This window comes from Pelophylax lessonae, assembly GCF_965119305.1.
Source record: "Pelophylax lessonae genome assembly, chromosome: 4".
Lineage (NCBI taxonomy): Eukaryota > Metazoa > Chordata > Amphibia > Anura > Ranidae > Pelophylax > Pelophylax lessonae.
In genome coordinates this window covers 19,532,683-19,549,212 of record NC_138771.1, presented here as the reverse complement: position 1 = coordinate 19,549,212, position 16,530 = coordinate 19,532,683, and the positions used below count along the sequence as shown (strand labels likewise).

The following is a 16,530-nucleotide window of genomic DNA, read 5'->3' as shown; positions in this document are numbered from 1 at the left end:
CAGGCTCCTGGGGAGAGCAGATATAGTGACTGCTGGCCCCTGGGGAGAGCAGATATAGCGATTGCAGGCTCCTGGGGAGAGCAGATATAGTGACTGCAGGCTCCTGGGGAGAGCAGATATAGTGACTGCAGTGAGTGCAGGCTCCTGGGTTTAGGAACACTTTAACTCCTTGCTGCCGCCTGGTCTCAAATATGTGGCCTCACTAAAGTGGGTCTTTTTCTGTGATGCTGCATATATGCGTACTTGTGTTTGTGCTGGGAGCGCACTGCACAGCACAGTCCCAGCACAGAGTCAGGGCTCTCACCAGGACCTCTGGCTGGGTCTCATACTAACGATTTGGAACAGGGAGTCCCGATTCCCGATCACCTGATTGCTGTGATAGCCTCTGATTGGCAGTCATGCAGCCTGCCCATGTTTTTTTCTCTAATCTGAATAGAAAGATACATTGTTTACATACAGGATGCAATATATAATAACATTATATCTTTCTCTCTTTATAAGGCCCCTTTGACACATGCTGTCCGTTTGTCCGTTTTTCATCCATCCGTTGACGGATGAAAAACGGACATCAATGCATCTCTATGTAAAAACGGATGACAACTGATGATCATCAGTTAACATCCGTTTTCATCCACTTCCGTCAATGTCCTTTTTTTTGAACGGATGAATGCCCTATTTTTCATCCGTCAAAAAAACGGATCGGATGAAAAACGGATGACAACGGATGAAAAACGGATGAAAAACGGATGACAACTGATGAAAAACGGATGAAAAACGGATAACAACTGATGAAAAACGGATGAAAAACGGATGAAAAACGGATAACAACTGATGAAAAACAGATGACAACTGACGAAAAATGGATGAAAAATGGATGAAAAAGGGCTCTTTCACACGGGCGCTCCGTATGTCCGCAAATCTCCTATTTTTTTGCGGATGATTTGCGGACATAATGTAAGTCTATGGCATTGCGGATGTCAGCGGAATACCATCCGCTGACATCCGATTTCCTTCCTTTCAGTTCTGTTCCGTTTTTTCGAACGGAACAGAACCCTATTTTTGTTCCGTTCAAAAAACGGAAAGGAAGGAAAATCGGATGTCAGCGGTGTCATCCGCTGACATCCGCAATCGCCATAGATTTACATTAGGTCCGCATATCATCCGCAAACGGATGGGATGATATGCGGACATACGGAGCGGATGACAGAAATGTCATCCGCTCTGTGAAAAAAAAAAAAAAAGCACCGGAGCGGATCGCAATGCGGACCGCTCCGTGTGAAAGAGCCCAAACTGATACATTTGACGTGACTGAACTGATGAACTGAACGGACCGTATGTGTGAAAGGGGCCTAAGGGAGAAAAATGTAAACAAACAAAAGTGTGTGAAAATAAATAAAAATAATAACATTAAAAAAATAATAAATAGGTAGATCAAGGTTGGATCTAGGTCAGTGTTAGGGTTAGACCGCATTCACACTGGTACGACTTGGACCGCGACTTGTCAGCCTGACAAGTCGCGGTCCTCACGCTCCCACTGTGTAGTACAGGAGCCGTTCTAATAGGAGCAACACAAGTCGCTCCGACTTAGAAAAAAGGTCCTGTACTACTTCGGGGCGACCTGGAGGCGACTTGCATTGAATTCCATTATGTGAAGTCCGTGCAAGTCGCGCCGAAGTCGCGAATTTCACAGGTCGCCCCCTAAGTCCGAGTGACCTAATATGAACAGATGCTTAGTGTTAGGGTCAAGGCCAGAGTCAAAGATCAGGTCAATATATTTTAGGTAGGATTTTATATTTTTTTTTTTATTATTTTTTAATTTATTATCAGTGTCAGTGTGTTTTTAGGTAGGATAAAAAAGCAAAATGCGCACTATTATTTCTGGGCCCTGTTTCCGGTACAAACAACAAATAATAAACACACATGCAGTATTGCTGCGATCGTCTGGAGCAGGAGAATTTATTCAGGGTTGTTCTTTGGTGGTAAGTTATGGTAACAGCAAGAATTGTACGGCTAAATTACAAAATATACTATATTGTCAAAAGTATTGGGACGCCTGCCTTTGCACCACATGAACTTTAATGGCATCCCAGTCTTAGCCCGTAGGGTTCAATATTGAGTTGGCCCACCCTTTACAGCTATAACAGATTCAACTCTTTTGGGAAGGCTGTCCACAAGGTTTAGGAGTGTGTCTATGGGAATGTTTGACCATTCTTCCAGAAGCGCATTTGTGAGGTCAGGCACTGATGTTGGACAAGAAGGCCTGGCTTGCAGTCTCCGCTCTAATTCATCCCAAAGGTGTTCTATCGGGTTGAGGTCAGGACTCTGTGCAGGCCAGTCAAGTTCCTCCACCCCAAACTTGCTCATCCATGTCTTTATGGACCTTGCTTTTTGCCCTTACCAGGATGTTTATAAAAATGGATTTTTGTAAAATCTTACCGTAAAATCCTTTTCTCTTAGCTCATTGACAGACGTAGTCCTCGGTGATACACCACCTTCGGGTTATGTTGCCTCCACAGGAGCAGGACTAGACAGGAAATTAAAAAGCTCTGGCCACACCCCAGGGGCAGTCCCAGAGGGTATATCCTCTCTCTCTCTGCCTCAGCAAATCAGTTATGTGAAAAAGCAGTCTTTAGAGATTTTAACCCAACTCAAAAAAACAGAGGGGCGGGGACTACGTCTGTCAATGAGCTAAGAGAAAAGGATTTTACGGTAAGATTTTACAAAAATCCATTTTTCTCTAGCGCTCATTGACAGACGTAGTCCTCGGTGATACACCACCTTCGGGACGTCCCAGAGCAGTATCACAACTGAGGGGTGGGAAAATGGAAATCAAATCCCAATCTAGAAGGCCCAACCGGTGCCAACTAGAAGTTTACAATGCTCATCCTTAATGATGAGACTCAACAAAAAAAGAGAAAACAATTTTTTTTTTTTTTTTTTTCAAACAGAAAAAAACCCTCGAGGTAGACCACCGGTCTCCTCAAATTGCGGCCTGCAAAACCTTGCGGCCAAATGAGGCATTCGCCGATGCCGTCACATCAATTTTATAGAATTTTGTAAAGGTATGTACTGACGACCAGGTGGCCGCCTTACATACCTGGACCACTGACGCCTGATGGCGAAAGGCCCAGGAAGTACTGAGCGCTCGAGTGGAGTGCGCCCTAACAGGGAACGGAGGACTCGGACCCTTAATAGAATAAGCCTGTACCACCGTCTGTCTAATCCATTTGGCAATGGTCGCGGCAGATGCAGGCAAACCCTTTCTGGGGCCATCCGTGATCACAAAAAGTGAATCCGTCTTACGGAATGATTCCGTAGCTTTCAGGTATACCCTGATTGCCCGAACCACATCTAAGGAATGCAACGCATGTTCCCGATGATGCTTGGGCTGAGGACACAAGGAAGGTAGTACAATATCTTCATTCAGATGAAAATCTGAAACCACCTTGGGAAGAAAAGATGGCTTAGGATGAAGTACTACCTTATCCCTATGAATCACTAGGTATGGGGACTGGCATGATAATGCAGCCAGTTCTGACACCCTGCGAGCAGAAGTAATAGCCACCAAGAAGGCCACTTTCTGGGATAAAGTAAGCAAGGGAATCTCCCTGATGTTTTCAAAAGGAGGTTTCTGTAGAACCGACAAAACCAAATTAAGATCCCAAGGCGGTAAGGGCGCGCGGACTGGAGGAGCCAGGTGCCGCACCCCCTGGATGAAATTCCGCACCAAGGATTTGGTAGCTAAAGGCTTCTGAAAGAAGATTGCTAATGCTGAAACTTGACCCTTGATGGTGCTCAAGGCTAGCTTCTGCTCAACCCCTTGTTGCAAAAAGGCCAATATTCGAGACACCGAATAGGTACGTGGAGGAAATCCTAAAGATTCGCACCACGCAATATAAGTTTTCCATGTGTGATAATAGACTTTGCTGGAAGTCGCTTTCCTTGCTTTAATAAGGGTAGGAATGACTGAAGCTGACAAACCTCTGTCCTTCAGTACTTGGGTCTCAATGGCCAGGCCATTAAACCCAGCGACTGTAAAGCATGATGGTAAATTGGTCCTTGAGACCACAGACACTCCCTGAGACGAAGTTCCCACGGAACGTCTACGACTAACATGTCCAAGTCGGCCAGGCCGGCTTGAGGAGGCCAGCCTAGAATTTCTAGGACCACTGGCGCTGATTGGATCTGAACCAGGCGTCCCTAGAGGTATCTGGCCCCGACCATCCGAGAAAGTCTGGTCGTTTTCTGTTCCCACACATTTATCAGATACCTGATAGTTATCAGGAAAGGTGATCTTTTCTGGTTGAACCTCAGGGACCGAAGTCACTCGACTAGAGGCTACTTGCCCTACCTGGTCAACCAGATCCGATTCCTGTGAGGTATCGGGACTAATCTTAGGAAAAGGTAAAGGAAAAGATCTATTCAGGGAACGGTAATTACCGCTTCCTGTAGTACTTAAATGTTGGAAGGGAAGAATCGCACCGGTAGTAGTGGTTGATGCTCGATCTAATGTCCTGAATACCGGTGAAAACGTCCCCCCACCCTGAAACCGGGTGGGGGCGCACCTTCAGGCTGTGTACTCCTTTGCTTCGGGTTTGGCTGGGTTGGTCCTTTGCTTGTCCGACCAGCCCTTCTTGAACCCTCCTGGAGGAGTCTTGCCTTTCCCGCTAGTACCAGCCGGGCGCCCTTTATGGGCGGTAAAGAAAGGTCCTCGCTTGTTGCGAGGTCCCTTAGCTTTAGCAGCCTGTGGCAAAAAAGTGCTCTTGCCCCCAGTGGCATCCTTAATGATTTCATCTAGGTTGGCCCCAAATAGACGATTCCCCTGAAAGGGGAGATTTGTCAAGGTCTTCTTGGAACCTAGGTCAGCTGACCAGCATTTTAACCACAGCACACGTCTGAGGATCACCGCTGTCTTAGATGCATGCCCTAATAAGGGAGTAGTGTCCAAGGCTGCATCACAGATAAACTGTAGCCCTTGTATAATCTGTTCCATCAAATCAGATGTCTCCTGGGGAATATCTTTTCCCCTAAGATCTTGGCGTACCATTTTCGCCCATTCCGTAAGTGTCTGGGAAACTAGACCAATAACAATTACTGGTCTAAAAGCTGACCCTATCAGAGAGAAGATGGTGCGGGACTCTGCTTCCATCTTTCGATCCACCGGATCCTTAAAGGACGAAGTGTCCTCCACTGGAATAACCGTGGCTTTATTCAGCCTGGAAATAGGTGGATCCACCACTGGTGGTACCGTCCATTTCTTAATGATGGATTCCTCAAACGGATAGCGTCTAGCAATACGCTTGGAAATAGTAAAGGTACGTTTAGAATGCTCCCATTCTCCTTTAATCTGATTACCGAAACATTTAGGTACAGGAAAAGCCTTCATCGTCTTGATGGGCTTATTAGTACCAAAAGGAATCTCTGTTTCAGTTGCCTCTGCCGGTAAAGCCTCAAGTTTTAAGGTTTCCTGCACTGCCACAACTAGTGCGTCCACCAATGCTTCTTCCTGAATAATAGCAGGAGAAGAAGCGTCCTCCTCACTGTCTGAGGGGGCTTTACCTGGGATAACAGCCCTTGCAGAGGAACCTGCAACTGCCGTGACCACCTCTGAATCTGAGTCAGAGGTGTCAGATGGTATAGGGGTAGGCGGGGGTCGCTTCCTTGACCCCCGTCCCTGACAGGCCGCCTCCACCCGAGCCACCATAGACTCCAAAATTGCTGTAAATGACTCTATACTCTGTGCACCGGCGGGTCCCGTGGCCCCCTCGAGGGAAACAGGTGGGGGAATATGTGTGGCAGGGTCCATGATAAATTCCAGTTACTTCCTGGATAATATAATTCAAAAATAAAATTTTTCTTTTTTTTTTTTTTCGACCCCCAGCGCCACAAAAGCCCCTTAGTGTTACCTGCTAGGGATCCCTATCGATCGAGAGAGAGAGAGAGATAGACCCCCAGGCTCACCACTTGATGCTCAGAGTTTAACTGCAACAGGTTACAGCGCTGTCTTAACAAACAGGAAGTCTTTTGGCTGGCTGCCCAGGAAGAAAGGAGGCGGCTCCGCCCCTCTGTACGCCTTCCGGCGCCTCCCCCAAGCTCCACGAGGTGTTTGGATCACCTCAAACATGGCCGCCCCCATGCTGGAGACACGAGGCTACGCCAAAATGGCGGCTCGTGCGATCCAGCAAACAAAATGGCGGCGGCCCGTACTGAATAGCGGTGTGCTGCAGGGCACACAACACTCTCTCTGCATGGGGATATGGCGTGGTTGGCGGTACCGGCCCTGGCGGACCGCATGGCCGTTCGGGAGGCCTGCTAATAGCTGGAGATCTGATTAGGAAGGCAGTCTACATGTCCGTGGCTTCTGACTGGTAGGTAGCTTATTCTTAACCCATAAAATTCCCAGAATGCCACAGATTACATCTTTAAAACATGTATACAATAGATTGTTAGCTCCCAAACCAAGCCTCCTGGCTTTTTGCACACATAAAATCACACTCAAAGTAGGAGGATCTGTGTCATGTTGTAGGATAGAAAGGGACTGTATCTTACCATACAGAGAGGGGCCCGCGTTCACCACAAAACCCGTCAAGGGGAAAGGGGGAACATCTACTCACCATACCGGAACCAGGCGGGCACCAACTCCTGACAGTACCCCTCTCCACCGGGGCGGGAGGGCTGTCGACCGATACGGACGCCGTGACTCATGGTCTTTGGCGTTTCAGCGAGACGTTTAACTCGCGGGTTCAGTCCTTTAATGGGACTTTGTCGCGGCCGACCCAGCGCGGAGCTATGGCCTGCACGCGCTCGTAGGCTGAACTGGGGTGACCACCGGATCTCAACATCCAGCCCGTCGCCCAGTTCAGCTTTCTTGCTTGAAGATCTCACAGGAACACTGGAGAAAAAAGCTGTCTAAAAAAATCCTTTAAGAAAAAATTCTTGCCAGGACCTAAGATCCCAGCAAGGTATCTAGGTCCTTACTCCTAACTAGACAGAAAATAACTGATTTGCTGAGGCAGAGAGAGAGAGGATATACCCTCTGGGACTGCCCCTGGGCTGTGGCCAGAGCTTTTTAATTTCCTGTCTAGTCCTGCTCCTGTGGAGGCAACATAACCCGAAGGTGGTGTATCACCGAGGACTACGTCTGTCAATGAGCGCTAGAGAAAAGTACATTTTCCTGTGCCCTGGGAACGGTAGGTATGGCATACTTGTTTGAATACCGATGCTTCAGTGCATCGATGGTTACAAGTTCTTGCGCATGAAACATTTTCCAAATGTGAAACTTTTGAAACACGAGACTATTCTGCTCTGAGAGTCTCACCGGCCAAGTAAGATAGATGGCTTCACTGAAAGATGGATGTCATGCATCTGTAAATTCAGAGGTAAGCTTCCAGAACCCTTCCTGACCACAGCTGGCAAGTTTGACTCTTCTAAAGAAGTTGCATACAGCCAGGGCTGTATCTACTATAATGTCCCCCCTGGGCCACTGTTTGTTCAGTTTGGCCGGGTGGGCCACTCTAGGAAGAGTCCTGGTGGTTCCAAACTTCTTGCATTTATGGATGATGGAGGCCACTGTGCTCATTGGGACATTCAATGCTGCAGAAATGTTTCTGTTCCCTTCCCCAGATTTGTGCCTTCATACAATCCTGTCTTGGAGGTCTACAGACAATTCCTTGGACTTCATGGCTTGGTTTGTGCTCTGACATGTACTGTTAACTGTGGGACCTTAGACAGCTGTGTGCCTTTCCAAATCATGTCCAATAAACTGAATTTACCACAGATGGACTCCAATCAAGTTGTAGAAACATCTCAAGGATGATCGGTAAACAGGATGCACCTGAGCTCAATTTTAGGCGTCATGGCAAACGCTGTGAAAACTTATGTTCATGGGATTTTTTCGTTTTTTTCGTTTTATTAAATTTGCAAAAATTTCAAACAAACAACTTCTTTCACATTGTCATTATGGGGGATTGTTTGTAGAATTTTGAGGGGAAAAAAAAATAATTTATTCCATTCTGGAATAACAACCTATGAAAAAAAGTGACTTGCTGTGAATACTTTCCGGATGCACTGTATGACATATTAAGTATATCCCTTCCTGCCCACCATCGGTATATAAACATTCCTCTTTACAATTTCCTTTGCTGGTGATATTTTCCCCTTGATGATGGTTGCGCGGCTGGGGGCTCTCAATCGCTGACAGCCCTGGTCACCCCTGATAATCAGTAACCAATCAGCATTGTTCCTAATCATGTGATCACTGTGCAAGCTGAAGGCTTCTTTGAAAAAAAAAAGGAAAGCCTTTAGTTTGCAGATTAACACTGCCACCTTCAGGCTGCGGTGCTCCTCTGCAGTGCTAGAGGTTTAATGTTGAAATGATCATATTACAGTATTAAAATTAAAATAAAATACAATTTAGAAAACAACAAACACTATTTTTTTTTTTTCCATTTTAACGCATTATAATGCCTAAAATAAATAAAAAAAAAAAATCACATTTTTTATTTAAACTGCATGCCAAATAAACACGATATCTGTTCTTAAAAATGTAAAAAAGGTAGCTATGCACATTAGTCGTAGAGTTATTATTAAAGTGGTTGTAAAACCTAAAGTTTTTTACCTTAATCCATTCCTTGCATTAAGGTAAAAAATGTTTAGATGTTCGCATCCCCCCTCAGCCCCCCCCCACCCCGCTTTTACTTACCTGAGTCCTCATTCAATCCAGAGCTGAGCATGTCTGCAGCTCTTCTCTCCCCTCATTTCTAGGTCTCACCGGCTGTGCTGGGGCACCGGGAGCCATTGGCTCCCACTGCTGTCAATCAAAGCCAATGACGAAGGAGTGGGGGGGTGGGGCTGAGTCCCGCTGTCTGTGTCAACGGACGCAGCAGCGGGACTCAGGAGCGAGCATGCACGAGTGCCCCCATGGGAAGCAGCTTCTTATCGGGGCACTGGACAGAGAGGAGGGTCCAGGAGCGCTGACGGGGAACCCAAAAAGAGGAGGTTCGCTGACGCTCTCTGCAATTCCACTGCATAAAGCAGGTAAGTATAGACATGTTTGTTAGTTTTTTTTTATTTATCTTTACAATCACTTTAATTAGTTCTGGACCGGAAGGATTTGCCCCCCTAATGACCAGGCCATTTTTTGAGATCCGGCACTGCATTACTTCCGGGGGAATGGATGGAGCAGGGATGGAATCTGGAAATGGATGGAGTCAGGATGGGATCAAGGTGGTGGATGGAGCAAGGATGGGATCGGGTAATGGATGGAGCCAGGATGGGATCAGGGGAATGGATGAGAGCCGGGATGGGAACGGGGGAAATGGATGGGAGCCGGGATGGGATCAGGGTAGTGGATAGAGCCAGGATGAGATCGGGGTGGTGGATAGAGTTGGGATGGGATTGGAGGGGAAGGATGGAGCCAGAATGGGATCTTTGATTTGAAGGGGAGGGGGTTAAAGGATATGTGCTAGGGGGTGCTTTGGGAGGGGAGAGCAATTGTGCTGGGGGGGTCAAACTATCAAATCTGCCTCCCTCCTTCTAGCACAAGTCCTCTCTAACCTAAAACAAAGCTCTCTCCTGGCGCATATCCTCTGACCCCCACCCCCCTCCCTAAAATCACTACTGGCAGCATAATTGTTACCTGCCAATGCCCCCCCTCTTCCCAATCACCATGTCCCCACCATGTCTCCCTACTCTGTAAGACTCCTGTTATTACAGACCTCAGCTGTGGACAGGTGTCCCTCCTCCTCCCCGGCCTGTGTACGTGAATGTCAGAGCTTAGTAGGAGGCGGCTATAGTCCGGTTCCTGCAGCTATAGAGAGATGCAATTATTGGAGTGTGTGGGGCGATCAGACCCCGGGCACCGTCTGCCTCACTCCCTCCTCCCCCACCCTCCCTGCACATCGTGTGGAGGAGAGGGATAGCAGAGATCCCGTAAGGGAAGGAGGGAGCTGTGGCGCCCCTCTCAATGCAGCGCCCGGTATAAGTCAGGGCCTGGGGTCACCCTCTGGCACCTCACTGTGAAGCTGTGGAACCCCCTTGTCTCCGCCTCCCCTGGTTTTAACATTCAGCAGACACTGGTAGATGACTTTAGCCCTTCTCTGGTGCTCCTCCAAACCCTGCACTTTTTGTTTCCCTGCTCCGCCCCCAGCTGCTTCCCGGCAGCAGCACAAGGTAAGGGGGTGCACTGTGATGAAGGGTTGGGGGGGTGGAGGACTATTGACTTCTATTGGTGGGGGAGCTCTTGGCATCTGATGTAAGGGGGGGTGGGCGACTCCTAACTTCTATTGGTGGGGTTGCTCTTGGCATCTGATGTAAGGGGGGAGGTGGGGGACTCTTGACATCTATTTATGGGGGAGCACTTGGCATCTGATGTAAGGGGGATGAGGGACTCTTGACATCTATTGGTGGGGGAGCTCTTAACATCTCATGTAAGGGGGGGGGGGGCTTTTGACTTCTACTGGTGGGGGAGCTCTTGACATCTGTTGTAAAGGGTGGGGGGGTGGGGGCTCTTGACTTCTATTGGTGAGGGAGCTCTTGACATCTCTTGTAAGGGGGGATAGTGGAATCTTGACTTTTATTGGTGGGGAAGCTCTTGGAATCTGATGTAAGGGGGATGGGGAACTCTTGACTTCTATTGGTGGGGGAGCTTTTTACATCTGATGTAAAGGGGGATGGGAGACTTTTGATTTCAATTGGTAGGGGAGCTCTTGGCATGTGATGTAAGGGGATGAGGGACTCTTGACATCTATTGGTGGGGTAGCTCTTGGCATCTGATGTAAGGGGGGGGGGACTCTTGACATCTATTGATGGGGGAGCGCTTGATATCTGATGTAAGGGAGGGGACTCTTGATTTCTATTGGTGAGAGAGCTCTTAACATCGGATGTAAGGGGGGGTGGGGGACTTTTGACTTCTACTGGTGAGGGAGCTCTTGACATCTGTTGTAAGGGGTGGGGGGGGGGGTCTCTTGACTTCTATTGGTGAGGGAGCTCTTGACATCTGTTGTAAAGGGGGGATAGGGGAATCTTGACTTTTATTGGTGGAGAAGCTCTTGGCATCTGTTGAAAGGGGGAGAGGGGGGCTCTTGACTTCTGTTGGTGGGGTAGCTTTTAACTTCTGATGTAAAGGGGGATGGGAGACTTTTGATTTCAGTTGGTGGGGGAGCTCTTGATATCTGATGTAAGGGGAAGGGACTCTTGACCTCTATTGGTGGGGGAGCTCTTGACATCTGATGTAAGTGGGGGTGGGGGACTCTTGACTTCTATTGGTTTGGGAGCTCTTGACATCTGATCTAAGTGGGGGTGGGGGACTTTTGACTTCTATTGGTTTGGGAGCTCTTGACATCTGATGTAAAGGGACTGTGGGACTCTTGACTTCTATTGGTGAGGGAGCTCTTGATATCTGTTGTGGGGGGGGGGCTCTTGACTTCTACTGGTGGGGGAGCTCTTGACATCTGATGTAAGTGGGGGTGGGGGACACTTGACTTCTATTGGTTTGGGAGCTCTTGACATCTGATGTAAAGGGACTGGGGGACTCGTGACTTCTATTGGTGAGGGAGCTCTTGACATCTGTTGTGGGGGTCTCTTGACTTCTATTGGTGAGGGAGCTCTTGACATCTGTTGTGGGGGTCTCTTGACTTCTATTGGTGAGGGAGCTCTTGACATCTGTTGTGGGGGGGCTCTTGACTTCTATTGGTTTGGGAGCTCTTGACATCTGATGTAAAGGGACTGGGGGACTTGTGACTTCTATTGGTGAGGGAGCTCTTGACACCTGTTGTGGGGGGGCTCTTGACTTCTACTGGTGGGGGAGCTCTTGACATTCGAAGTAAGGGGGTCTTACAGATACCACTGGCCTTTTGAGCGCAACCAAATTGCTGATGTGTAGAGCTATGAAATTGAGTTTGACACCCCTGCTATGGCGTGTCCTTCAAATAGCGTAGGAGAAATAGATATAATATAACATAATACAATATAATACAAAATGGCAGTCAGCTGTCCAACGCACCTTGAAGTGGGAAATCCGTGCTGGTCATGCGCATGGCGGGTGTGTAGGACACATTGGGCATGTCATGGTCTTTGTCCTTTTGCCTCTGCCGATACCATAAGAAGAGTCCCAACAAAGTCATGATGATGAGCAGCAGGACGATGACGCCAATGATGGCCCCCGCCGAGTGTCGTTCGGAGCCGTGAGCCGGGCTGATTTTAGTGTAAGGATTCAGTTCTTCCATCATTAGAGCAGCTACAAAAAAAAAATAAAATAAAAGGAACACAGAGAATAAAAATTCTTTCATTATCAGTCACGCCGCACCTCAGAACGGTTTCAAAGTTTGAGAAAGCCGAAGCTGATTTTTTACTGGCGCACCGCGTCTCTCACCCTGGTCACAGCGGATGCCTTTGAAGCCAGGGTTGCAGTAGCAGGTTCCCGTGACGTGGTCGCACGTGGCGTTGTTCGAACATTCACACAGCTGCCGGCAGCCGTAGCCAAAGGTCCCCGGTGGGCACTCTGCAGGGAAATAGAAGGAAACCACTGAACGTCATGGGACTGCAAGGCAGATATGAAGGCACACACACACTTGCAGATCTATAATACAAGCCTTACGTTGCTGCTAAACACATTACTATAGGAAGGGCCACCACAAAAACACATCAAGGGACCATTGATAGGAAAAAAAGTCCTGCAGCTTATATTCTGATCGCACCTTCTGTGCAGTGATTGGTCATCTATAGAGGCAATCACCATTTGGCCAATTGTGATCTCTCGCAATCGTATTTTGTTAATGATTAAGGCTCCATTCACACCTAAGCGTAGCGCAGTGAGGGTTGCTGCAGCGCGTTTTTTTTTTTTTAGCGTTTTTGGAGGGGGCATCATTCATTTGAATGGGCCTCCCTCCGCTTCAAAAATGCTCCAAAGAAGCTCATGTACCAAATTATGGCCGAGAGCCAGGAGCATTTAGCGTTGTGATTTGTGCAGCAATTTTAACACATTTTGTCGCTAATCAATCCCGACAAAATGGCACAGCGTTTGGGGTGCTTTTTAAGAAATAATGGCATTGCAAACGCGTCACACCTTTTGCCGTGATTCTGAAAATGCGGGCAGAATTGTGGCAATTCTGCCTGCGATTCAAATCGCCTAGGTGTGAATGGAGCTTAAAGCGGAACTTCCCCTTATCTGTCTCCTCCCCCCCTCTGGTGCCACATTTGGCACCTTTCGGGGGGGGGGGGGTATCTGTTTTTAACAGGTACCCTGTCCCCACTTCCGTCAGACCTCGCCGTAACGAGGTATGTCAGAAGTTCAGCCCCTCCTCCTCCCTCCTCTGCTTGTAGGCCAGTAAGATAGCGCAGCGTGCTTCGCGCATGCACAGTAGGATCACTGCCATATTCCCTTACCAGCAATGGCGGCGGTAGCATCCGAAAGCCGATGGAAACATCAGCTGCGGTGCCGACATCGCTGGACACCAGGTAAGGACAGGTAAGTGTCCTAATATTATATAAACAAAAAATGTGCAGCGCTAAAACAGCAAGTGACATAAAATCAGATGTGATAGCAATGTAATCAAAACGGTGCAAATTCTTCAAAATAAAAGTCCATAAAGAAAGTGAAAAAGGCAGGGATTAACCCAAAAAAGTGAAGAAGTGATTCTGATGATAAAGTGCTGAACCCGGATTGCACCACAAGTCTCAGCAAGTTTTGGATGTTCCAAAAAGTTCCTTCTCTCATGAAAGCAGCAGGAAAAAGAGGACACGCGTGTGCAAAGGGATAAGGGGGCTGCTCACCAGAAATCCATGGCCATTCAAACGAATGAATTGACCCCAGAAACGCAAAGCTTATCGCTTGTACAGGGTCCCGGGGAAAGCATTGGTCCCCTCCCAGATAATTCATGCCCCAGACGACGTCAATCTATGACGAAACGCGTCGGGCGGTACCAGACGTGACGTCAACACGCCCCCTATCTCTGCCGGCTTTGTTCGTTCCAGGGAGGAGGCGGGACGCCACGGTCCTCTTACCAGCTCCTGGAATCTGTGTCCGTACGGGCAAGAGTTGGTCACCTCCCAGATAATTATTCCTCAAATTCAGTCAGACACCCAGCAGGATCAAGTATCAATGGCATTAAGATGAAAAATAGAAGGGTGGAGACAGATGGCGTAATCCAGTAAAACAGTAAAAAAGGCTTTATTTAAAATAACACTTACAAAGGAAGCAGGTAAAAGCGCATGGACACAGAGCTGGTAAGAGGACCGCCGTATCCCGTGTCCTCCCTGGAACGAACGAAGCCGGCACGGATAGGTGGCGTGTTGACGTCGTGTCTCGTTCCACCCGACGCGTTTCGTCATAGGCTGACTTCGTCTGGGGCGTGAATTATCTGGGAGGTGACCAACGCTTGCCCGGGACCCTGTACAAGCGATAAGCTTTGCGTTTCTGGGGCCAATTCATTCGTTTGAATGGCCATGGATTTCTGGTAAGCAGCCCCCTTATCCCTTTATGTCCTCTTTTTTCCTGCTGATTTCATGAGAGAAGGAACTTTTTGGAACATCCAAAACTTGCTGGTGCACTCCGGGTTCAGCACTTTATCATCAGACTCACTTTTTCACTTTTTTGGGTTAATCCCTGCCTTTTTCACTTTCTTTATGGACTTTTATTTTGAAGAATTTGCACCGTTTTGATTACATTTCTATCACATCTGATTTTATGTCACTTGCTGTTTTAGCGCTGCACATTTTTTGTTTATATATGTACTGGATCGTTGTCTATAGATCAGTGTCAGCAGCTTTGTTTTTCAATATTTTCCATAATATTTTAGCACAGAAATTTCCCCCTTTTTGCTTTTAAGTGTCCTATTATTAAAAGTCAGCAGTTACAGTATGTGTAGCTGCTGCCTTTCAATTTTTTTTTTTTGGGGGGGGGGGGGGGGTGAAACCGCTTTAAAGTAGATCTCTGGCCAAAACTGTTGTTTCCCAGTTTTGTATAGAGTAGGGTAAGACTAGAACCCCTGTCGGGATTAAAGATGAACTCCAGGTATGATCGGTGTTGTGTAGGCAGGATCGGGGGACTTGGGGTGGGCAGGAGGGGCGGCTGCCCTGGGCGCAGTGGTATCATGTGACGTGGGGGGGGGCACTACGTGAAGTCTTCCTGCCACTACAATCTGACAGAAGTATTGACAGCAGCGTTATTACTACTGTCAGCATTGAGTTAGAGAGAAGGATAGAGCTAGGAGGAGGTTCGGGCTGTGTTCACTCTCCATTCCAGGTACTTGTGGTGGAAAGAAGGATGGGAGAAGATTTGTGCTGGAGAGAGAATTTGGTGGCTTGGGAGGGTAAGATTTGTTCTAGGAGGCAAACTATGTGGGGAGGGGGGGGGGAAGATTTGGGCTGGGGGTGATATGGGGTGTGTGTGTTAGGAAGGATAATTTATGGGGGTTTGTGCTGGGAGGGAGAAAGGGGGTAGAGGATTTGTGCTAGAAGGGGTGATTTGGGAGGGGGGGGGATTTATGCTAGTAGGGGTTACTGAGGAGGATTTGTGCTAGAAGGGGGGATTTGTGTTAGAAAGGGGGAATGAAGGGGGATTTACGCTAGTATGGGTTACTGAGGGGGATTTGTGCTAGAAGGAGGGATTTGAGAGGGGGGGTTGTGTTAGAAAGGGGGAATGAAAGGGGATTTATGCTAGTAGGGGTTACTGAGGAGGATTTGTGCTAGAAGGAGGGATTTGGGAGGGGGGGGGGTTGTGTTAGAAAGGGGGAATGAAAGGGGATTTATGCTAGTAGGGGTTACTGAGGAGGATTTGTGCTAGAAAGGGGGATCTGGGGGGAGGGATATGTGTTAGAAAGGGGGAACGAAGGGGGATTTACGCTAGTAGGGGTTACTGAGGAGGATTTGTGCTAGGAGGGGGGATTTGTACTAGAAAGGGGGAATGAAGGGGGATTTACGCTAGTAGGGGTTACTGAGGAGGATTTGTGCTAGAAGGAGGGATTTGGGAGGGGGGTTATGTTAGAAAGGAGGAATGAAGGGGGATTTATGCTAGTAGGGGTTACTGAGGGGGATTTGTGTTAGAAGGAGGGATTTGGGAGGGGGGTGGTTTGTGTTAGAAAGGGGGAATGAAGGGGGATTTATGCTAGTAGGGGTTACTGAGGAGGATTTGTGCTAGAATGGGGGATTTGGGAGGGGGGATTTGTGTTAGAAAGGGGGAATGAAGGGGGATTTACGCTAGTAGGGGTTACTGAGGAGGATTTGTGCTAGAAGGGGGGGATTTGGGAGGGGGGTTTGTACCAGAAAGGGGGAATGAAGGGGGATTTATGCTGGTAGGGGTTACTGAGGAGCCGCTGGGTAGTAGTTGTAGAGTTACTTACATTGTGCCAAGCTGGACCAATATAACTATACAATGCACATCATACCTGGAGCTCAGATTTAAAGTGGAACTAAACCCTCTTATCCTTTACAGCAAAGGAAGCCGCCATCTTAGTCTCTCTTTTAATCTGCAGTTGCCATGATGCTGCACATGCGACCAGTAATTTAATAGCTTGACAGTTCAGCTGAGGGCAC

General features: G+C 48.0%; 1 protein-coding gene across 1 annotated transcript in view; it reads right to left on the bottom strand.

The window, feature by feature from the left end:
• MEGF11 (multiple EGF like domains 11) overlaps positions 1 to 16,530 on the bottom strand; it is a 1,080,387-nt gene that overhangs the window by 93,225 nt on the left and 970,632 nt on the right. The window contains exons 19-20 of the mRNA XM_082255259.1: positions 12,371 to 12,499; positions 12,002 to 12,235 (exon numbers count right to left, since the gene is read on the bottom strand). Coding sequence (XP_082111385.1) covers positions 12,002 to 12,235; positions 12,371 to 12,499 — 363 coding nt within the window. The remainder of the gene's footprint in view (positions 1 to 12,001; positions 12,236 to 12,370; positions 12,500 to 16,530) is intronic.